This window comes from Oncorhynchus kisutch, linkage group LG5 (genome assembly GCF_002021735.2).
Source record: "Oncorhynchus kisutch isolate 150728-3 linkage group LG5, Okis_V2, whole genome shotgun sequence".
In the NCBI taxonomy this organism is placed as follows: Eukaryota; Metazoa; Chordata; class Actinopteri; order Salmoniformes; family Salmonidae; genus Oncorhynchus; species Oncorhynchus kisutch.
In genome coordinates, this window is record NC_034178.2 from 70,138,223 (window position 1) to 70,163,789 (window position 25,567).

Here is a 25,567-nt window from a genome sequence, read left to right on the forward strand (position 1 = left end):
AAATATGCAGTATAAACAGCTTAGATACAGTTCTATAGTAAATATGCAGTATAAACAGCTTAGATACAGTTCTATAGTAAATATGCAGTATAAACAGCTTAGATACAGTTCTATAGTAAATATGCAGTATAAACAGCTTAGATAAAGTTCTATAGTAAATATGCAGTATAAACAGCTTAGATACAGTTCTATAGTAAATATGCAGTATAAACAGCTTAGATACAGTTCTATAATAAATATGCAGTATAAACAGCTTAGATACAGTTCTATAGTAAATATGCAGTATTAACAGCTTAGATACAGTTCTGTAGTAAATATGCAGTATAAACAGCTTAGATACAGTTCTATAGTAAATATGCAGTATAAACAGCTTAGATACAGTTCTATAGTAAATATGCAGTATTAACAGCTTAGATACAGTTCTATAGTAAATATGCAGTATAAACAGCTTAGATACAGTTCTATAGTAAATATGCAGTATAAACAGCTTAGATACAGTTCTATAGTAAATATGCAGTATTAACAGCTTAGATACAGTTCTATAGTAAATATGCAGTATAAACAGCTTAGATACAGTTATATAGTAAATATGCAGTATAAACAGCTTAGATACAGTTCTATAGTAAATATGCAGTATAAACAGCTTAGATACAGTTCTATAGTAAATATGCAGTATAAACAGCTTCTAAAGATACAGTTCTATAGTAAATATGCAGTATAAACAGCTTAGATACAGTTCTATAGTAAATATGCAGTATAAACAGCTTAGATACAGTTCTATAGTAAATATGCAGTATAAACAGCTTAGATACAGTTCTATAGTAAATATGCAGTATAAACAGCTTAGATACAGTTCTATAGTAAATATGCAGTATTAACAGCTTAGATACAGTTCTATAGTAAATATGCAGTATAAACAGCTTAGATACAGTTCTATAGTAAATATGCAGTATTAACAGCTTAGATACAGTTCTATAGTAAATATGCAGTATTAACAGCTTAGATACAGTTCTATAGTAAATATGCAGTATAAACAGCTTAGATACAGTTCTATAGTAAATATGCAGTATAAACAGCTTCTAAAGATACAGTTCTATAGTAAATATGCAGTATAAACAGCTTAGATACAGTTCTATAGTAAATATGCAGTATAAACAGCTTAGATACAGTTCTATAGTAAATATGCAGTATAAACAGCTTAGATACAGTTCTATAGTAAATATGCAGTATAAACAGCTTAGATACAGTTCTATAGTAAATATGCAGTATTAACAGCTTAGATACAGTTCTATAGTAAATATGCAGTATAAACAGCTTAGATACAGTTCTATAGTAAATATGCAGTATTAACAGCTTAGATACAGTTCTATAGTAAATATGCAGTATTAACAGCTTAGATACAGTTCTATAGTAAATATGCAGTATAAACAGCTTAGATACAGTTCTATAGTAAATATGCAGTATAAACAGCTTAGATACAGTTCTATAGTAAATATGCAGTATAAACAGCTTATATACAGTTCTATAGTAAATATGCAGTATAAACAGCTTAGATACAGTTCTATAGTAAATATGCAGTATAAACAGCTTAGATACAGTTCTATAGTAAATATGCAGTATTAACAGCTTAGATACAGTTCTATAGTAAATATGCAGTATAAACAGCTTAGATACAGTTCTATAGTAAATATGCAGTATTAACAGCTTAGATACAGTTCTATAGTAAATATGCAGTATAAACAGCTTAGATACAGTTCTATAGTAAATATGCAGTATAAACAGCTTAGATACAGTTCTATAGTAAATATGCAGTATAAACAGCTTAGATACAGTTATATAGTAAATATGCAGTATTAACAGCTTAGATACAGTTCTATAGTAAATATGCAGTATTAACAGCTTAGATACAGTTCTATAGTAAATATGCAGTATAAACAGCTTAGATACAGTTCTATAGTAAATATGCAGTATTAACAGCTTAGATACAGTTCTATAGTAAATATGCAGTATAAACAGCTTAGATACAGTTCTATAATAAATATGCAGTATAAACAGCTTAGATACAGTTCTATAGTAAATATGCAGTATAAACAGCTTAGATACAGTTCTATAGTAAATATGCAGTATTAACAGCTTAGATACAGTTCTATAGTAAATATGCAGTATAAACAGCTTAGATACAGTTCTATAGTAAATATGCAGTATAAACAGCTTAGATACAGTTCTATAGTAAATATGCAGTATAAACAGCTTAGATACAGTTCTATAGTAAATATGCAGTATTAACAGCTTAGATACAGTTCTATAGTAAATATGCAGTATTAACAGCTTAGCTACAGTTCTATAGTAAATATGCAGTATAAACAGCTTAGATACAGTTCTATAGTAAATATGCAGTATAAACAGCTTAGATACAGTTCTATAGTAAATATGCAGTATAAACAGCTTAGATACAGTTCTATAGTAAATATGCAGTATAAACAGCTTAGATACAGTTCTATAGTAAATATGCAGTATAAACAGCTTAGATACAGTTCTATAGTAAATATGCAGTATAAACAGCTTAGATACAGTTCTATAATAAATATGCAGTATAAACAGCTTAGATACAGTTCTATAGTAAATATGCAGTATTAACAGCTTAGATACAGTTCTGTAGTAAATATGCAGTATAAACAGCTTAGATACAGTTCTATAGTAAATATGCAGTATAAACAGCTTAGATACAGTTCTATAGTAAATATGCAGTATTAACAGCTTAGATACAGTTCTATAGTAAATATGCAGTATAAACAGCTTAGATACAGTTCTATAGTAAATATGCAGTATAAACAGCTTAGATACAGTTCTATAGTAAATATGCAGTATAAACAGCTTAGATACAGTTCTATAGTAAATATGCAGTATAAACAGCTTAGATACAGTTCTATAGTAAATATGCAGTATAAACAGCTTAGATACAGTTCTATAGTAAATATGCAGTATAAACAGCTTAGATACAGTTCTATAGTAAATATGCAGTATAAACAGCTTAGATACAGTTCTATAGTAAATATGCAGTATAAACAGCTTAGATACAGTTCTATAGTAAATATGCAGTATTAACAGCTTAGATACAGTTCTATAGTAAATATGCAGTATTAACAGCTTCTAAAGATACAGTTCTGTAGTAAATATGCAGTATAAACAGCTTAGATACAGTTCATACAGTAAATATGTTTTTTGCTTTGTCATTATCGGGTATTGTGATGTCATTATGGGGCATTGTGATGTCATTATGGGGCATTGTGATGTCATTATGGGGCATTGTGATGTCATTATGGGGCATTGTTTCAGTTCATATGAATGTAGTTAATCTGTAATAGAATATCTTCCATGTCTTCAATACATCACTAAATAATCGAAAAGGTTTTTCCTGTCACAGGTTGAGAATTCTTGAGTAATTTATGCCTGTGATGTATAACCCACAAAATCAAGACATGCCGTTACTCTTACAGACAACGGTGGTTCATTGTTTCCACTTCCAAGCTTTTCCATTATTCATGGTTAGTAACCGTGCAAAACAGCAGGAAGCTCACTGAGGTTTTTTTTTTAGGATGAAAAGGCTTCTTGTAACAACTTCGTATATGCATGCAGAATATTCAAATGAACTGATATATTCTCTGCCTCTGCTACGGAGTTATGGAGAGTTCTTCTCTTTAATATCTGCATGTTAGGATCCATAGCATCATAATACACAGCCTTGATTTAAACTCACCCATAGATATGACCTTTGAACTTTCATCTTAAACGTGCGTTGTGTCTGAAATATCTTCCTCTGGAAACCAAGACATGAGGAGAAATGTGAGCGTACCAGACGACACTGGTCAATACTCTGGGGTAGGAAGGAACAACACAGCTGTGTGTGTGTGTGTGTGTGTGTGTGTGTGTGTGTGTGTGTGTGTGTGTGTGTGTGTGTGTGTGTGTGTGTGTGTGTGTACGCGCGCGCATGTCGGCATACGTGTGTGTGTGTGTGTGTGCGTGTGTGTGTGTGTGTGCAAACAGGTCAACGGTTATAGAAAGCATCAATAATGTGTTCAGGCATGTAGCAGCACATCCAGTGGGTGGTGGAGACAGGCCAGTTATCTGTGTGTTTACCCAGGGAAAAGGTCATGATTTGCAGTGAGGTGAAGAAGAGGGATGGGGGGTGTAAACAGGGAGCCCTGACGTAGTGATGATACAGGCTAGAAAGAAGACTAACATGAGGTCAATATCCATTACAAAATCAATTCAAATCAGATTTTATTGGTCACATGGTTAGCAGATGTTAGTGGTCACATACACATGGTTAGCAGATGTTATTGGTCACATACACATGGTTAGCAGATGTTATTGGTCACATACACATGGTTAGCAGATGTTATTGGTCACATGGTTAGCAGATGTTATTGGTCACACACACATGGTTAGCAGATGTTATTGGTCACATGGTTAGCAGATGTTATTGGTCACATGGTTAGCAGATGTTATTGATCACATACACATGGTTAGCAGATGTTATTGATCACATACACATGGTTAGCAGATGTTATTGGTCACATGGTTAACAGATGTTAATGGTCACATGGTTAGCAGATGTTATTGGTCACATACACATGGTTAGCAGATGTTATTGGTCACATGGTTAGCAGATGTTATTGGTCACATACACATGGTTAGCAGATGTTATTGGTCACATGGTTAGCAGATGTTATTGGTCACATGGTTAGCAGATGTTATTGATAACATACACATGGTTAGCAGATGTATTGGTCACATGGTTAGCAGATGTTATTGGTCACATGGTTAGCAGATGTTAATGGTCGCATACACATGGTTAGCAGATGTTAATGGTCACATGGTTAGCAGATGTTAATGGTCACATGGTTAGCATATGTTAATGGTCACATACACATGGTTAGCAGATGTTAATGGTCACATATACATGGTTAGCAGATGTTAATGGTCACATGGTTAGTAGATGTTATTGGTCACATATACATGGTTAGCAGATGTTATTGGTCACATACACATGGTTAACAGATGTTAATGGTCACGTGGTTAGCAGATGTTATTGGTCACGTACACATGGTTAGCAGATGTTATTGGTCACATGGTTAGCAGATGTTATTGGTCACATGGTTAGCAGATGTTATTGGTCACATATACATGGTTAGCAGATGTTATTGGTCACATGGTTAGCAGATGTTATTGGTCCCATAGCAGATGTTATTGGTCACATACACATGGTTAGCAGATGTTATTGGTCACATACACATGGTTAGCAGATGTTATTGGTCACATACACATGGTTAGCAGATGTAATTGGTCACATGGTTAGCAGATGTTATTGATCACATACACATGGTTAGCAGATGTTAATGGTCACATACACATGGTTAGTAGATGTAATTGGTCACATGGTTAGCAGATGTTATTGGTCACATACACATGGCTAGCTGATGTTATTGGTCACATACACATGGTTAGCAGATGTTATTGGTCAAATACACATGGTTAGCAGATGTTATTGGTCACATACACATGGTTAGTAGATGTTAATGGTCACATACACATGGTTAGTATATGTTTTTGATCACATACACATGGTTAGTAGATGGTATTGGTCACATACACATGGTTAGCAGATGTTATTGGTCACATACACATGGCTAGCAGATGTTATTGGTCACATGGTTAGCAGATGTTATTGGTCACATGGTTATCAGATGTTATTGGTCACATGGTTAGCAGATGTTATTGGTCACATACACATGGTTAGCAGATGTTATTGGTCACATGGTTAGCAGATGTTATTGGTCACATGGTTAGCAGATGTTAATGGTCACATGGTTAGCAGATGTTAATGGTCACATGGTTAGCAGATGTTAATGGTCACATGGTTAGCAGATGTTATTGGTCACATGGTTAGCAGATGTTATTGGTCACATGGTTAGCAGATGTTATTGGTCACATGGTTAGCAGATGTTATTGGCCACATGGTTAGCAGATGTTATTGGTCACATGGTTAGCAGATGTTATTGGTCACATGGTTAGCAGATGTTATTGGTCACATGGTTAGCAGATGTTATTGGTCACATGGTTAGCAGATGTTAATGGTCACATGGTTAGCAGATGTTATTGGTCACATACACATGGTTAGCAGATGTTATTGGTCACATGGTTAGCAGATGTTATTGGTCACATGGTTAGCAGATGTTATTGATCACATACACATGTTTAGCAGATGTCATTGGTCACATACACATGGTTAGCAGATGTTATTGGTCACATGGTTAGCAGATGTTATTGGTCACATACACATGGTTAGCAGATGTTATTGGTCACATGGTTAGCAGATGTTATTGATCGCATACACATGGTTAGCAGATGTTAATGGTCACATACACGTGGTTAGCAGATGTTATTGGTCACATGGTTAGCAGATGTTATTGGTCACATACACATGGTTAGCAGATGTTATTGGTCACATGGTTAGCAGATGTTATTGGTCACATGGTTAGCAGATGTTATTGGTCACATGGTTAGCAGATGTTATTGGTCACATGGTTAGCAGATGTTATTGGTCACATGGTTAGCAGATGTTAATGGTCACATACACATGGTTAGCAGATGTTAATGGTCACATGGTTAGCAGATGTTAATGGTCACATGGTTAGCATATGTTAATGGTCACATACACATGGTTAGCAGATGTTAATGGTCACATGGTTAGTAGATGTTATTGGTCACATACACATGGTTAGCAGATGTTATTGGTCACACACACATGGTTAACAGATGTTAATGGTCACGTGGTTAGCAGATGTTATTGGTCACGTACACATGGTTAGCAGATGTTATTGGTCACATGGTTAGCAGATGTTATTGGTCACATACACATGGTTAGCAGATGTTAATGGTCACATGGTTAGCAGATGTTATTGGTCACATATACATGGTTAGCAGATGTTATTGGTCACATGGTTAGCAGATGTTATTGGTCACATGGTTAGCAGATGTTATTGATCACATACACATGGTTAGCAGATGTTATTGGTCACATCAAATCAAATCAAATGTATTTATATAGCCCTTCGTACATCAGCTGATATCTCAAAGTGCTGTACAGAAACCCAGCCTAAAACCCCAAACAGCAAGCAATGCAGGTGTAGAAGCACATACACATGGTTAGCAGATGTTATTGGTCACATACACATGGTTAGTAGATGTAATTGGTCACATGGTTAGCAGATGTTATTGGTCACATACACATGGCTAGCTGATGTTATTGGTCACATACACATGGTTAGCAGATGTTATTGGTCACATGGTTAGCAGATGTTATTGGTCACATGATTAGCAGATGTTATTGGTCACATGGTTAGCAGATGTTATTGGTCACATGGTTAGCAGATGTTATTGGTCGCATACACATGGTTAGCAGATGTTAATGGTCACATACACATGGTTAGCAGATGTTATAGTGCAGTAATATCTAACAAGTCATCTAACTATTCCACAACAACTACCTCATACACACAAATCTAAAGAGGTGAATGAGAATATGTACATGTTCATATATGGATGAGCGATGACCGAGCGGCCAGACGCGATAGATGGTATAAAATACAGTATTAAACATATTTGAGTTCTGTTGTCTGACTGACGTTTCTGTGTGTGTCTGTCTAACCGCCCCAGGTGACATCCGTAACGACCTGTCTGTCTAACCACCCCAGGTGACATCCGTAACAACCTGTCTGTCTAACCGCCCCAGGTGACATCCGTAACGACCTGTCTGTCTAACCGCCCCAGGTGACATCCGTAACGACCTGTCTGTCTAACCGCCCCAGGTGACATCCGTAACGACCTGTCTGTCTAACCGCCCCAGGTGACATCCGTAATGACCTGTCTGTCTAACCTCCCCAGGTGACATCCGTAACGACCTGTCTGTCTAACCGCCCCAGGTGACATCCGTAATGACCTGTCTGTCTAACCTCCCCAGGTGACATCCTTAACGACCTGTCCGTCTAACCTCCCCAGGTGACATCCGTAATGACCTGTCTGTCTAACCGCCCCAGGTGACATCCGTAATGACCTGTCTGTCTAACCTCCCCAGGTGACATCCGTAACGACCTGTCCGTCTAACCTCCCCAGGTGACATCCGTAATGACCTGTCTGTCTAACCGCCCCAGGTGACATCCGTAATGACCTGTCTGTCTAACCTCCCCAGGTGACATCCGTAACGACCTGTCTGTCTAACCTCCCCAGGTGACATCCGTAACGACCTGTTCGTCTAACCTCCCCAGGTGACATCCGTAACGACCTGTCTGTCTAACCGCCCCAGGTGACATCCGTAACAACCTGTCTGTCTAACCTCCCCAGGTGACATCCGTAACAACCTGTCTGTCTAACCTCCCCAGGTGACATCCGTAACGACCTGTCTGTCTAACCTCCCCAGGTGAAATCCGTAACGACCTGTCTGTCTAACCTCCCCAGGTGACATCCGTAACGACCTGTCTGTCTAACCTCCCCAGGTGACATCCGTAACGACCTGTCTGTCTAACCTCCCCAGGTGACATCCGTAACGACATGTCTGTCTAACCGCCCCAGGTGACATCCGTAACGACCTGTCTGTCTAACCGCCCCAGGTGACATCCGTAACGACCTGTCTGTCTAACCTCCCCAGGTGACATCCGTAACGACCTGTCTGTCTAACCTCCCCAGGTGACATCCGTAACGACCTGCCTGTCTAACCGCCCCAGGTGACATCCGTAACGACCTGTCTGTCTAACCGCCCCAGGTGACATCCGTAACGACCTGTCTGTCTAACCACCCCAGGTGACATCCGTAACGACCTGTCTGTCTAACCACCCCAGGTGACATCCGTAACGACCTGTCTGTCTAACCGCCCCAGGTGACATCCGTAACAACCTGTCTGTCTAACCTCCCCAGGTGACATCCGTAACAACCTGTCTGTCTAACCTCCCCAGGTGACATCCGTAACAACCTGTCTGTCTAACCTCCCCAGGTGACATCCGTAACGACCTGTCTGTCTAACCACCCCAGGTGACATCCGTAACGACCTGTCTGTCTAACCGCCCCAGGTGACATCCGTAACAACCTGTCTGTCTAACCTCCCCAGGTGACATCCGTAACAACCTGTCTGTCTAACCTCCCCAGGTGACATCCGTAACGACCTGTCTGTCTAACCACCCCAGGTGACATCCGTAACGACCTGCCTGTCTAACCGCCCCAGGTGACATCCGTAACAACCTGTCTGTCTAACCGCCCCAGGTGACATCCGTAACAACCTGTCTGTCTAACCTCCCCAGGTGACATCCGTAACAACCTGTCTGTCTAACCTCCCCAGGTGACATCCGTAACGACCTGTCTGTCTAACCACCCCAGGTGACATCCGTAACGACCTGCCTGTCTAACCGCCCCAGGTGACATCCGTAACAACCTGTCTGTCTAACCTCCCCAGGTGACATCCGTAACGACCTGTATCTCACCTTGGAAAGAGGAGACTTTGAAAGGGGAGGAAAGAGTGTCCAGAAGAACATTGAGGTGTCCGTTTACGTGCTCTACGCAGATGGAGAAATACTCAAGGTAAGTGTTGTTTTTCATTTTCTCCCCCTGACGACCGTAATATGTCAGATGACAAAATACGTTACATTTGTTTTGTGTATTTAATTTGCGATCAAGACTATGCATCCGTACGTTTGTAGTGTTCAGTTTAAAATATGTTTGAAGACAATCAAAATTACTATATGTGGTGACTGTGTGTGCTTGCATGCGTACGTGTGTGTCTGTGATGATGGTGTGTGTGTGTGTGTAATGACCTGTGTGTGTCTGTGATTGTGGTGTGTGTGTGTAATGACCTGTGTGTGTCTGTGATTGTGGTGTGTGTGTGTAATGACCTGTGTGTGTCTGTGATTGTGGTGTGTGTGTGTAATGACCTGTGTGTGTCCATGATTGTAGTGTGTGTGTGTGTGTGTGTGTGTGTGTGTGTGTGTGTGTGTGTGTGTGTGTGTGTGTGTGTGTGTGTTTGTGTGTGTGTGTGTGTGTGTGTGTGTGTGTGTGTGTGTGTGTGTGTGTGTGTGTGTGTGTGTGTGTGTGTGTGTGTGTGTGTGTGTGTGTGTGTGTGTGTGTGTAATGACCTGTGTGTGTGTCTTCCTGTAGGACTGTATCAGCCTGGGCAGTGGTGAGCCCCACATTAGTGAACACCGTTCCTTTGTCCTCTACCACAACAACAGCCCCCGCTGGAGCGAGGTGGTTAAACTACCCATCCCCATAGACCGCTTCAGAGGGTCACACCTACGCTTCGAGTTCAGACACTGCTCCAGTGAGTACCGGTCTGGTCTAGAGATAATCAGTAATGTCATGATAATCGAGTGCTTTGCACGTGTGTGGAGGAAATCTCACTTTCTAACACGTATGAACACAGGAAGGTTATCACACAGCTGATCAAATTTGCGCAAAAATATTTTACTTCTGTGTTCTAGAGATTATACTGAAGACAACTCATTTGACAACTCCTGCTTGCTAGACCTTTCTAAAGCCAACTACAGAGTAAAAGTTCAGCAACTCTTGAATATAGTGGAAGAGGTTAAACTTCAATAGTGCTTCTTTCATCTGTGGGCCAGCCTTTTGGGGTACATATGAAACTTAGTGATTGTCTCTCTCTGTTCATCCTCTCTGTTCATCCTCTCTGTTCTTCCTCTCTGTTCATCCTCTTCTCCACAGCCAAAGACAAGGCAGAGAAGAAGCTGTTTGGCTTTGCCTTCACACCACTGATGAGAGAGGATGGGACAACGCTGTCAGACGAGAGTCACGAGCTCTATGTCTACAAGGTCAGCCTTCTTTCTGCCTCTTCTTTCCATGGTTGTTTTCCTCCTCGAGTGGTGATTCTCTATGTAGTGGTGATCCTCCTGTAGTGGTGATCCTCCTGTAGTGGTGATTCCTCCTGTAGTGGTGATTCCTCCTGTAGTGGTGATTCCTCCTGTAGTGGTGATTCCCTATGTAGTGGTGATTCCTCCTGTAGTGGTGATTCCTCCTGTAGTGGTGATTCCTCCTGTAGTGGTGATCCTCCTGTAGTGGTGATTCCCTATGTAGTGGTGATTCCCTATGTAGTGGTGATTCCTCCTGTAGTGGTGAATCCTCCTGTAGTGGTGAATCCTCCTGTAGTGGTGATTCCTCCTGTAGTGGTGATTCCTCCTGTAGTGGTGATTCCTCCTGTAGTGGTGATTCCTCCTGTAGTGGTGATTCCCTATGTAGTGGTGATTCCTCCTGTAGTGGTGATTCACTATGAAGTGGGGATTGCCTATGTAGTGGTGATTCCCTATGTAGTGGTAACTCCTCCTGTAGTGGTGATTCACTATGAAGTGGGGATTCCCTATGTAGTGGTGATTCCTCCTGTAGTGGTGATTCCTCCTGTAGTGGTGATTCCCTATGTAGTGGTGATTCCCTATGTAGTGGTGATTCCCTATGTAGTGGTGATTCCTCCTGTAGTGGTGATTCCTCCTGTAGTGGTGATTCCTCCTGTAGTGGTGATTCCTCCTGTAGTGGTGATTCCCTATGTAGTGGTGATTCCCTATGTAGTGGTGATTCCCTATGTAGTGGTGATTCCTCCTGTAGTGGTGATTCCTCCTGTAGTGGTGATTCCTCCTGTAGTGGTGATTCCCTATGTAGTAGTGATTCCTCCTGTAGTGGTGCTTCCCTATGTAGTGGTGATTCCCTATGTAGTGGTGATTCCTCCTGTAGTGGTGATTCCTCATGTAGTGGTGAATCCTCCTGTAGTGGTGATTCCCTATGTAGTGGTGATTCCTCCTGTAGTGGTGATTCCTCCTGTAGTGGTGATTCCCTATGTAGTGGTGATTCCCTATGTAGTGGTGATTCCTCCTGTAGTGGTGATTCCTCCTGTAGTAGTGATTCCTCCTGTAGTGGTGATTCCTCCTGTAGTGGTGATTCCTCCTGTAGTAGTGATTCCTCCTGTAGTGGTGATTCCCTATGTAGTGGTGATTTCCTATGTAGTGGTGAGTCCTCCTGTAGTGGTGATTCCTCCTGTAGTGGTGATTCCTTATGTAGTGGTGATTCCTTATGTAGTGGTGATTCCTCCTGTAGTGGTGATTCCTTATGTAGTGGTGATTCCCTATGTAGTGGTGATTCCTCCTGTAGTGGTGTTTCCTCCTGTAGTGGTGATTACCTATGTAGTGGTGATTCCTCCTGTAGTGGTGATTCCTCCTGTAGTGGTGATTCCTCCTGTAGTGGTGATTCCCTATGTAGTGTTGATTCCCTATGTAGTGGTGATTCCTCCTGTAGTGGTGATCCTCCTGTAGTGGTGATTCCTCCTGTAGTGGTGATTCCCTATGTAGTGTTGATTCCCTATGTAGTGGTGATTCCTCCTGTAGTGGTGATCCTCCTGTAGTGGTGACTCCTCCTGTAGTGTTGATTCCTCCTGTGGTGTTGATTCCTCCTGTAGTGGTGATTCCTCCTGTAGTGGTGATTCCTCCTGTAGTGGTGATTCCCTATGTAGTGGTGATTCCCTATGTAGTGGTGATTCCCTATGTAGTGGTGATTCCCTATGAAGTGGTGATTCCTCCTGTAGTGGTGATTCCTCCTGTAGTGGTGATTCCCTATGTAGTGGTGATTCCTCCTGTAGTGGTGATTCCCTCAGTAGTGTTGATTTCCTAAGTAGTGTTGATTCCCTATGTAGTGGTGATTCCCAATGAAGTGGTGATTTCCTATGCAAAACCACTGGCACGGGAGAGAGCTGTCCATAACATGTCCACAAAACATCAGCTTTCCAAACATTACTATTTTTTGTGTAAATTTCCCATTTATTGTTCATGAATCAAATATATATCTGCAATACAGTTGAAGTCAGAAGTTTACATACACTTAGGTTGGGGTCATTAAAACTTGTTTTTCAGCCACTCCACAAATTTCTTGTTAACAAACTATAGTTTTGGCAAGTCGGTTAGGACATCTACTTTGTGCATGACACAAGTCATTTTTCCAACTATTGTTTACAGAAAGATTATTTCACTTATAATTCACTGTATCACAATTCCAGTGGGCAGAAGTGTACATACACTAAGTTGACTGTGCCTTTAAACAGCTTGGAAAATTCCAGAAAATGATGTCATGGCTTTAGAAGCTTCTGATAGGCTTATTGACATCATCTGAGTCAATTGGAGTTGTGCCTGTGGATGTACTTCAAACGCAGTGCCTCTGTGCTTGACATCATGAGAAAATCAAAAGAAATCAGCCAAGACCTCAGAAAAAAAATGTAAACCTCCAAAAGTCTGGTTCATCCTTGGGAGCAATTTTCAAACGCCTGAAGGTACCACATTCATCTGTACAAACAATAGTACGCAAGTATAAACACCATGGGACCATGCAGCCGTCATACCACTCAGGATGAACGTACTTTGGTGCGAAAAGTGCAACTCAATCACAAAACAACAGCAAAGGACCTTGTGAAGATCCTGGAGGAAACATGTACAAATGTATCTATATCCGCAGTAAAACGAGTCCTATATCAACATAACCTGAAAGGCTGCTAAGCAAGGAAGAAGCCACTGCTCCAAAACTGCCATAAAATGCCAGACTACGGTTTACAACTGCACACGGGGACAAAGATCGTACTTTTTTGGAGCAATGTCCTCTGGTCTGATGAAACAAAAATAGAACTGTTTGAACATAATAACCATTGTTATGATTGGAGGAAAAAGGGGGAGGCTTGCAAGCCGAAGAACACCATCCCAACCGTGAAGCACGGGGGTGGCAGCATCATGTTGTGGGTTGTGGGGGTGCTTTGCTGCAGGAGGGACTGGTGCACTTCACAAAATAGATGGCATCATGAGGTAGGAACATTAATTGGATATATATATTGAAGCAACATCTCAAGACATCAGTTAAAGCTTGGTCACAAATTGGTCTTCCAAATGTACAATGACCCCAAGGATACTTCCAAAGTTGTGGCAAATTGGCTTAAGGACAACAAAGTCAAGGTTCTGGATTGGCCACAACAAAGCCCTGACCTCAATCCCATAAAAATTGGTGGGTAGAACTGAAAAACTGTGTGCGAGCAAGGAGGCCTACAAACCTGACTCAGTTACACCAGCTGTGTCAGGAGGAATGGGCCAAAATTCACCCAACTTATTGTGGGAAGCTTGTGGAAGGCTACCCAAAACATTTGACCCAAGTTAAACAATTTAAAGGCAATGCTACTAAATACTAATTGAGTCTATATAAACTTCTGACCCACTGGGAATGTGATGAAAGAAATAAAAGCTGAAATAAGTCATTCTCTCTACTATTATTCTGACATTTCACATTCTCAAAATAAAGTGGTGATCCTAACTGACCTAAAACAGGGAATTTTTACTAGGATTAAATGTCAGGAATTGTGAAAAATGGAGTTTAAAGGTATTTGGCTAAGGTGAATGTAAACTTCTGACTTCAACTGTATTCCCATAGAAAAGATGCAGAGAGATGTATTCTATCAGCTGTATCCGTGATACAGTAACAACTATGTGCTCTCCTCTCTTCCTGGTCACCTGTGTTAACCCTTCCTGGTCACCTGTACTAACCCTTCTTGGTCACCTGTGTTAACCCTTCCTGGTCACCTGTGTTAACCCTTCCTGGTCACCTGTACTAACCCTTCCTGGTCACCTGTACTAACCCTTCCTGGTCACCTGTGTTAACACTTCCTGGTCACCTGTACTAATTCTTCCTGGTCACCTGTACTAACCCTTCCTGGTCACCTGTGCTAACCCTTCCTGGTCACCTGTGTTAACCCTTCCTGGTCACCTATGTTAACACTTCCTGGTCACCTGTACTAACCCTTCCTGGTCACCTGTACTAACCCTTCCTCTCACCTGTACTAACCCTTCCTGGTCACCTGTACTAACCCTTCCTCTCACCTGTACTAACCCTTCCTGGTCACCTGTGCTACTTACAGTGCATTGGGAAAGTATTCAGACCCCTTCACTTTTTCAACATTTTGTTAACTGTTTCACTTTCTCATTTTTGGGGTATTGCTTGTAGATTGATGAGGTAAATTTTTTATTTAATCAATTTTAGAATAAGGCTGTAACTTAACAAAATGTGGAAAAAGTCAAGGGGTCTGAATACTTTCCCAATGCACTTTCAATATGCAGTATAAACAGCTTAGATACAGTTCTATAGTAAATATGCAGTATTAACAGCTTCTAAAGATACAGTTATGTAGTAAATATGCAGTATTAACAGCTTAGATACAGTTCTGTAGTAAAAATGCAGTATAAACAGCTTCTAAAGATACAGTTCTGTAGTAAATATGCAGTATAAACAGCTTCTAAAGATACAGTTCTGTAGTAAATATGCAGTATAAACAGCTTAGATACAGTTCTATAGTAAATATGCAGTATAAACAGCTTCTAAAGAAACAGTTCTGTAGTAAATATGCAGTATTAACAGCTTAGATACAGTTCTATAGTAAATATGCAATATAAACAGCTTAGATACAGTTATGTAGTAAATATGCAGTATAAATAGCTTAGATACAGTTCTATAGTAAATATGCAGTATTAACAGCTTAGATACAGTTCTGTAGTAAATATGCAGTATAAACAGCTTCTAAAGATACAGTTCTGTAGTAAATATGCAGTATAAACAGCTTAGATACAGTTCTGTAGTAAATATGCAGTATAAACAGCTTAGATACAGTTATATAGTACATATGCAGTATAAACAGCTTAGATACAGTTCTATAGTAAATATGCAGTATAAACAGCTTAGATACGGTTCTATAGTAAATATGCAGTATTAACAGCTTAGATACAGTTCTGTAGTAAATATGCAGTATTAACAGCTTCTAAAGATACCGTTCTGTAGTAAATATGCAGTATTAACAGCTTAGAAACAGTTCTATAGTAAATATGCAGTATAAACAGCTTAGATACAGTTCTATAGTAAATATGCAGTATAAACAGCTTAGATACAGTTCTATAGTAAATATGCAGTATAAACAGCTTAGATACAGTTCTATAGTAAATATGCAGTATTAACAGCTTAGATACAGTTCTGTAGTAAATATGCAGTATTAACAGCTTCTAAAGATACCGTTCTGTAGTAAATATGCAGTATAAACAGCTTAGATACAGTTCTATAGTAAATATGCAGTATAAACAGCTTAGATACAGTTCTATAGTAAATATGCAGTATTAACAGCTTAGATACAGTTCTATAGTAAATATGCAGTATAAACAGCTTAGATACAGTTCTATAGTAAATATGCAGTATTAACAGCTTAGATACAGTTCTATAGTAAATATGAAGTATAAACAGCTTAGATACAGTTCTATAGTAAATATGCAGTATAAACAGCTTAGATACAGTTCTATAGTAAATATGCAGTATAAACAGCTTAGATACAGTTCTATAGTAAATATGCAGTATAAACAGCTTAGATACAGTTCTATAGTAAATATGCAGTATAAACAGCTTAGATACAGTTCTATAGTAAATATGCAGTATAAACAGCTTAGATACAGTTCTATAGTAAATATGCAGTATAAACAGCTTAGATACAGTTCTATAGTAAATATGCAGTATTAACAGCTTCTAAAGATACAGTTCTATAGTAAATATGCAGTATAAACAGCTTAGATACAGTTCTATAGTAAATATGAAGTATAAACAGCTTAGATACAGTTCTATAGTAAATATGCAGTATTAACAGCTTCTAAAGATACAGTTCTATAGTAAATATGCAGTATAAACAGCTTAGATACAGTTCTATAGTAAATATGAAGTATAAACAGCTTAGATACAGTTCTATAGTAAATATGAAGTATAAACAGCTTCTAAAGATACAGTTCTATAGTAAATATGCAGTATAAACAGCTTCTAAAGATACAGTTCTATAGTAAATATGAAGTATAAACAGCTTAGATACAGTTCTGTAGTAAATATGCAGTATAAACAGCTTAGATACAGTTCTATAGTAAATATGCAGTATTAACAGCTTAGATACAGTTCTATAGTAAATATGCAGTATAAACAGCTTAGATACAGTTCTATAGTAAATATGAAGTATAAACAGCTTAGATACAGTTCTATAGTAAATATGCAGTATAAACAGCTTAGATACAGTTCTATAGTAAATATGCAGTATAAACAGCTTAGATACAGTTCTATAGTAAATATGCAGTATAAACAGCTTAGATACAGTTCTATAGTAAATATGCAGTATAAACAGCTTAGATACAGTTCTATAGTAAATATGCAGTATTAACAGCTTAGATACAGTTCTATAGTAAATATGTAGTATAAACAGCTTAGATACAGTTCTATAGTAAATATGCAGTATAAACAGCTTAGATACAGTTCTATAGTAAATATGCAGTATAAACAGCTTAGATACAGTTCTATAGTAAATATGAAGTATAAACAGCTTCTAAAGATACAGTTCTATAGTAAATATGCAGTATAAACAGCTTAGATACAGTTCTATAGTAAATATGAAGTATAAAGAGCTTAGATACAGTTCTATAGTAAATATGCAGTATAAACAGCTTAGATACAGTTCTATAGTAAATATGCAGTATAAACAGCTTAGATACAGTTCTATAGTAAATATGCAGTATTAACAGCTTCTAAAGATACAATTCTATAGTAAATATGCAGTATAAACAGCTTAGATACAGTTCTATAGTAAATATGCAGTATAAACAGCTTAGATACAGTTCTATAGTAAATATGCAGTATAAACAGCTTAGATACAGTTCTATAGTAAATATGCAGTATAAACAGCTTAGATACAGTTCTATAGTAAATATGCAGTATAAACAGCTTAGATACAGTTCTGTAGTAAATATGCAGTATAAACAGCTTAGATACAGTTCTGTAGTAAATATGCAGTATAAACAGCTTAGATACAGTTCTATAGTAAATATGCAGTATAAACAGCTTAGATACAGTTCTATAGTAAATATGCAGTATAAACAGCTTAGATACAGTTCTGTAGTAAATATGCAGTATAAACAGCTTAGATACAGTTCTATAGTAAATATGCAGTATTAACAGCTTAGATACAGTTCTATAGTAAATATGCAGTATAAACAGCTTAGATACAGTTCTATAGTAAATATGCAGTATAAACAGCTTAGATACAGTTCTGTAGTAAATATGCAGTATAAACAGCTTAGATACAGTTCTATAGTAAATATGCAGTATAAACAGCTTAGATACAGTTCTATAGTAAATATGCAGTATAAACAGCTTAGATACAGTTCTATAGTAAATATGCAGTATAAACAGCTTAGATACAGTTCTATAGTAAATATGCAGTATAAACAGCTTAGATACAGTTCTATAGTAAATATGCAGTATAAACAGCTTAGATACAGTTCTGTAGTAAATATGCAGTATAAACAGCTTCTAAAGAAAACATTCTATAGTAAATTTGCAGGGTCTGAATACAAATGTAAATAAGGTATTTTTTTATATTAAATAAACAACTGTTTTTTGCTTTGTCATTATGGGGTATTGTGATGTCATTATGGGGAATTGTGATGTCATTATGGGGCATTGTGATGTCATTATGGGGCATTGTGTGTAGATTGATGAGGGGGGAAAATGACTGTATCAATTTTAGAATAAGGCTGTAACGTAAAAAACAAAATGTTGAAAAATTCAAGGGGACTGAATACTTTCCGTAGGCAATGTATATACACACACATGACCAGTGACCCCAACATATAGTGTCCTCTAGCATACAAAACAAGTTAAAAAATAACCCTTGACAGACCGCATGATACACAACACATAAACAGGCCAAAACGGCTCTGACACCTCCCTTACAACCACTTGGAAATAAGTGCTATAAAGGTCCAATTTATTTGGTTCTGTATGTACCAAGTTTGTTTGAGCGTAGTTTTGGCTGGTCAATGAGGTAGGGTTTATCTGGCATGAACTCTGCAGTACCTCACATCCTTCTCTCCTCTCCAGTGTGACGAGAATGCTACGTTCAGTAACCACGCGTTGTATCTGGGTCTGCCCTGCTGTAAGGAGGACTTCAACGGCTGTCCCAACATTCCCTCCAGCCTCATCTTCCAACGCAGCACCAAGGAGACCCTCTGGATCTCCACACAGCTCTCCTCCACCAAGCTCACACAGAATGGTAGGTCTCTTCTCCTCCACCAAGCTCACACAGAATGGTAGGTCTATTCTCCTCCACCAAGCTCACACAGAATGGTAGGTCTCTTCTCCTCCACCAAGCTCACACAGAATGGTAGGTCTCTTCTCCTCCACCAAGCTCACACAGAATGGTAGGTCTCTTCTCCTCCACCAAGCTCACACAGAATGGTAGGTCTCTTCTCCTCCACCAAGCTCACACAGAATGGTAGGTCTCTTCTCCTCCACCAAGCTCACACAGAATGGTAGGTCTCTTCTCCTCCACCAAGCTCACACAGAATGGTAGGTCTCTTCTCCTCCACCAAGCTCACACAGAATGGTAGGTCTCTTCTCCTCCACCAAGCTCACACAGAATGGTAGGTCTCTTCTCCTCCACCAAGCTCACACAGAATGGTAGGTCTCTTCTCCTCCACCAAGCTCACACAGAATGGTAGGTCTCTTCTCTTCCACCAAGCTCACACAGAATGGTAGGTCTCTTCTCCTCCACCAAGCTCACACAGAATGGTAGGTCTATTCTCCTCCACCAAGCTCACACAGAATGGTAGGTCTCTTCTCCTCCACCAAGCTCACACAGAATGGTAGGTCTCTTTTCCTCCACCAAGCTCACACAGAATGTTAGGTCTCTTCTCCTCCACCAAGCTCACACAGAATGGTAGGTCTCTTTTCCTCCACCAAGCTCACACAGAATGGTAGGTCTCTTCTCTCTTCTCTTCTCCTCTCCTCTCTTCTCCTCTATTCTCTCCCCTTCTCCTCTCCTCTCTTCTCTTCTTCTCTATTCTCTCCCCTTCTCCTCTCCTCTCTCCTCTCTTCTCTTCTCCTCTCCTCTCTTCTCCTCTATTATCTCCTCCTCTCCTCTCCTCTCCTCTCCTCTCCTCTCCTCTCCTCTCCTCTCCTCTCCTCTCCTCTCCTCTCCTCTCCTCTCCTCTCCTCTCCTCTCCTCTCCTCTCCTCTCCTCTCCTCTCCTCTCCTCTCCTCTCCTCTCCTCTCCTCTCCTCTCCTCTCCTCTCTTCTCTTCTCTCCTCATCTCCTCTCTTCACTCCTCTTCTCCTCTCCCCTTTTCCTCTCCTATCCTCTCTTGTCTCTTCTCTTCTCCCCTTTTCCACTCCTCTCTTCTCCTCTCCCCTTTTCCTCTCCTCTCTTCGCTTCTCTTCTCCTCTCCCATTCCCCACCAAGCTCGCATCGATTACTTGGGCATTGATCCTGATCTTGATTCCACTGCCCATTATCTTGTTCCCAGTGGACCTGCTTGCGTTGTTGAAGTGGAAGGCCCACCCAGACAGAGTGATGGACATCCTGGGGCGACTACGTCACGTCAGTGGAGAGGAGATCGTCAAGGTTAGAGTTTACAGGAAAAACAAATATACTGAATAAATATGGTGAAACGCTGTGAGTTTAAAGGTCGTTCATATATTTAACATCTTCATATCTTCATCATTTGACAGTTCCTCCAAGACATTTTGGACACCCTGTTTTCCATTCTGGATGACAACACTGACCAGTATGGTCCTCTGGTGTTCCAGTCGCTGGTGAGAAACCTTCTGAGAACCTGTACTGTGTGTGTGTGTGTGTGTGTGTGTGTGTGTGTGTGTGTGTGTGTGTGTGTGTGTGTGTGTGTGTGTGTGTGTGTGTGCGTCCGTGCGTGCATGTGTCTGTGTCTGTGTCTGTGTCTGTGTGTCTGTGTCTGTGTCTGTGTCTGTGTCTGCGTCTGTGTGTGTGTGTGTGTGTGTGTGTGTGTGTGTGTGTGTGTGTGTGTGTGTGTGTGTGGTATCCACCTCTTGCTGCAGTACTCTATGCTGCGCCTGCTTGTCACAGTGTGTCTGTGTTTTTATGTTGAGTCCCAAATGGCACCCTATATAGTGAAGTCTTGTCAAAAGTAGTACACTATTTAGGACTCTGTCTCAGTGTGTCTGGGCTGGCCCAGAGCCAGTGATTATTAGGAGCTCCCTCCCAGACAGCTGCCTGCTGCAGGGCCAGATCTCAGGGGAGTGTTTAGACTAGCCCAGACTTCCTCACAACAGAGTCAAAGGACTTATCCCTCCCCTCTCCCCCCAGTCTCCCTTCTAGAGGTATATATCTGTCGTGTTGGGGATGGAGAGATGATAGATGGTCAGACAAAGGTGATAGATGGTCAGACAGAGATGGTAGATGGTCAGACAGAGATGATAGATGGTCAGACAGAGATGATAGATGGTCAGACAGAGATGGTAGATGGTAAGACAGTGATGGTAGATGGTCAGACAGAGATAGAACCGGGTCACAACTCCTGCAGCTCTGTCGCACGCTGGGTATGTACATAGTCAACGGTAGGCTTCGAGGGGACTCCTATAGTAGGTACACCTATAGCTCATCTCTTGGCAGTAGTACTGTAGACTACTTTATCACTGACCTCAACCCAGAGTCTCTCAGAGCGTTCACAGTCAGCCCACTGACACCCCTATCAGACCACAGCAAAATCACAGTCAACTTAAACAGAGCAATACTCAATCATGAGGCATCAAAGGAAAAGGAACTGAGTAACATTAAGAAATGCTATAGATGGAAGGAATGCATTTTGGAAACCTACCAAAAAACAATTAGGCAACAACAAATTCAATCCCTTTTAGACAATTTCCTGGGTAAAACGTTCCACTGTAATAGTGAAGGTGTAAACTTGGCAGTAGAAAATCTTAACAGTATATTTGACCTCTCAGCTTCCCTATCAAATCTAAAAATCTCAAATAGAAAAACTAAGAAAATTAACAACAATGACAAATGGTTTGATGAAGAATGCAAAAATCTAAGAAAGAAATTGAGAAACCTGTCCAACCAAAAACATAGAGACCCGGAAAACCTGAGTCTACGCCTTCACTATGGTGAATCACTAAAACAATACAGAAATACACTACGGAAAAAGAAGGAACAGCATGTCAGAAATCAGCTCAATGTAATTGAAGAATCCATAGACTCTAACCACTTCTGGGAAAATTGAAAAACACTAAACAAACAACAACACAAAGAATTATCTATCCAAAATGGAGATGTATGGGTAAACCACTTCTCCAATCTTTTTGGCTCTATAACAAAGAATAAAGAGCAAAAACATATACATGATCAAATACAGATCTTAGAATCAACTATTAAAGACTACCAGAACCCACTGGATTCTCCAATTACATTGAATGAGTTACAGGACAAAATAAAAACCCTCCAACCCAAAAAGGCCTGTGGTGTTGATGGTATCCTCAATGAAATGATCAAATATACAGACAACAAATTCCAATTGGCTATACTAAAACTCTTTAACATCATACTTAGCTCTGGCATCTTCCCCAATATTTGGAACCAAGGACTGATCAAATTTGACCCCAATAACTACCATGGAATATGTGTCAACAGTAACCTTGGGAAAATCCTCTGCATTATTATTAACAGCAGACTCGTACATTTCCTCAGTGAAAACAATGTACTGAGCAAATGTCAAATTGGCTTTTTACCAAATTACCGTACAACAGACCATGTATTCACCCTGCACACCCTAATTGACAACCAAACAAACCAAAACAAAGGCAAATTCTTCTCATGCTTTGTTGATTTCAAAAAAGCCTTTGACTCCATCTGGCATGAGGGTCTGCTATACAAACTGATGGAAAGTGGTGTTGGGGGTAAAACATACGACATTATAAAATCCATGTACACAAACAACACGTGTGCGGTTAAAATTGGCAAAAAACACACACATTTCTTCACACAGGGTCGTGGGGTTAGACAGGGATGCAGCTTAAGCTCCACCCTCTTCAACATATATATCAACGAATTGGCGCGGGCACTAGAAAAGTCTGCAGCACCCGGCCTCCCCCTGCTAGAATCCGAAGTCAAATGTCTGCTGTTTGCTGATGATCTGGTGCTTCTGTCACCAACCAAGGAGGGCCTACAGCAGCACCTAGATCTTATGCACAGATTCTGTCAGACCTGGGCCCTGACAGTAAATCTCAGTAAGACCAAAATAATGGTGTTCCAAAAAAGGTCCAGTCACCAGGACCACAAATACAAATTCCATCTAGACACTGTTGCCCTAGAGCACACAAAAAAATATACATAACTTGGCCTAAACATCAGCACCACAGGTAACTTCCACAAAGCTGTGAACGATCTGAGAGACAAGGCAAGAAGGGCATTCTATGCCATCAAAAGAAACATAAATTTCAACATACCAATTAGGATTTGGCTAAAAAATACTTGAATCAGTCATAGAGCCCATTGCCCTTTATGGTTGTGAGGTCTGGGGTCCGCTCACCAACCAAGACTTCACAAAATGGGACAAACACCAAATTGAGACTCTGCACGCAGAATTCTGCAAAAATATCCTCCGTGTACAACGTAGAACACCAAATAATGCATGCAGAGCAGAATTAGGCCGATACCCACTAATTATCAAAATCCAGAAAAGAGCCGTTAAATTCTACAACCACCAAAAAGGAAGCGATTCACAAACCTTCCATAACAAAGCCATCACCTACAGAGAGATGAACCTGGAGAAGAGTCCCCTAAGCAAGCTGGTCCTGGGGCTCTGTTCACAAACACAAACACAAACACACCCTACAGAGCCCCAGGACAACAGCACAATTAGACCCAACCAAATCATGAGAAAACAAAAAGATAATTACTTAACACATTGGAAAGAATTAACAAAAAAACAGAGCAAACTAGAATGTTATTTGGCCCTACACAGAGAGTACACAGCGGCAGAATACCTGACCACTGTGACTGACCCCCTCTTTCTGAATCTCTCTCTTTCTCTCCCTCTCTCTCTCCCTCTCTCTCTTTCTATCTCTCTCTCTCTCTTTCTCTCCCTCTCTCTCTTTCTCTCCCTCTCTCTCTCTATCCCTAACTCTCTCTCTCATTCTCTCTCTTTCTTTCTCACCTCTCTCTCTCTCTCTTTCTGAATATCTCTCTTTCTCCTCTCTCTCTCCCTCTCTCTCTCTATCTTTCTGAATATCTCTCTTTCTCCTCTCTCTCTCCCTCTCTCTCTCTATCTTTCTGAATATCTCTCTTTCTCCTCTCTCTCTCCCTCTCTCTCTCTCCTCAGGTGTTCATCATTAATCTGCTCAGGGACAGCAAGTACTATCACTTCCGTCCCGTCATGGACACTTACATCCAGAAGCACTTTGCTGGAGCGCTGGCGTACAAGTGAGTTTCTGTTAGTCGTACCACAGACATGACACTGCTGAGGCTAACGTGGTTGAACTTGTCACAGCTGAGCCTCAGCTGGTTATTTGCTGATCAAGATCACACCTTTGTTGTAGCTGGTTTTTCTCTTTAAAGTTAAGTTAATTTATCTCCTCATCCTTCGATGTGTATGTAGTGGTTTATCATTGATCTAAAGATAATGTAGATGTGCCATTCTCAGAGAGCTTCAACATTTGTATTTGTTATGGATCCCCATTAGTTCCTGCCAAATCAGCAGCTACTCTTCCTGGGCTCCAGGTATATTTTTTTCTGTTTTTTAAATCTAATTTTACTGTTTGCATCAGTTACTTGATGTTGAATAGAGTTCCATGTAGTCATGGCTCTATGTAGTACTGTGCACCTCCCATAGTCTGTTCTGGACTTGGGGACTTTGAAGAGACCTCTTGTGGCATGTCTTGTGGGGTATGAATGGGTGTCTGAGCTGTGTGATAGTAGTTTAAACAGACAGCTCAGTACATTCAACATGTCAATACCTCTCATAAATACAAGTAGTGATGAAGTCAATCTCCCCTCCACTTTGAGCCATGAGAGATTGACATGCATATTATTAATATTAGCTCTCTGTGTACATCCAAGGGCCAGCCGTGCTGCTCTGTTCTGAGGCCCAGCCGTGCAGCTCTGTTCTGAGGCCCAGCCGTGCTGCTCTGTTCTGAGGCCCAGCCGTGCTGCCCTGTTCTAAGGGCCAGCCGTGCTGCCCTGTTCTAAGGGCCAGCCGTGCTGCCCTGTTCTAAGGGCCAGCCGTGCTGCCCTGTTCTGAGGCCCAGCCGTGCTGCCCTGTTCTGAGGCCCAGCCGTGCAGCTCTGTTCTAAGGGCCAGCCGTGCAGCCCTGTTCTAAGGGCCAGCCGTGCAGCCCTGTTCTGAGGCCCAGCCGTGCAGCTCTGTTCTGAGGCCCAGCCGTGCTGCCCTGTTCTGGGCCAGCCGTGCAGCTCTGTTCTAAGGGCCAGCCGTGCTGCCCTGTTCTGGGCCAACTGCAATTTTCCTAAGTCCCTTTTTTGTGGCTCCTGACCAAATGACTGAACAGTCGTCCAGGTGTGACAAAACTAGGGCCTGTAGGACGTGCCTTGTTGATAGAAGGTAGAGCAGCACTTTATTAGCTACTGTTGTATCAATATGTTTTGACCGTGACCGTTTACAA

General features: G+C 40.4%; 1 protein-coding gene across 14 annotated transcripts in view; it reads left to right on the forward strand.

Annotated features, from left to right (window-relative positions):
* Positions 1-25,567, forward strand: part of LOC109883449 (dedicator of cytokinesis protein 3) — a 150,269-nt gene that overhangs the window by 60,444 nt on the left and 64,258 nt on the right. For all 14 annotated transcript variants that reach the window (XM_031825738.1, XM_031825741.1, XM_031825740.1 and 11 more), the window contains exons 9-15: positions 9,506-9,630; positions 10,204-10,366; positions 10,768-10,874; positions 19,021-19,192; positions 20,444-20,541; positions 20,649-20,732; positions 24,272-24,372. In XM_031825738.1, the coding sequence (XP_031681598.1) occupies positions 9,506-9,630; positions 10,204-10,366; positions 10,768-10,874; positions 19,021-19,192; positions 20,444-20,541; positions 20,649-20,732; positions 24,272-24,372 (850 nt within the window). The remainder of the gene's footprint in view (positions 1-9,505; positions 9,631-10,203; positions 10,367-10,767; positions 10,875-19,020; positions 19,193-20,443; positions 20,542-20,648; positions 20,733-24,271; positions 24,373-25,567) is intronic.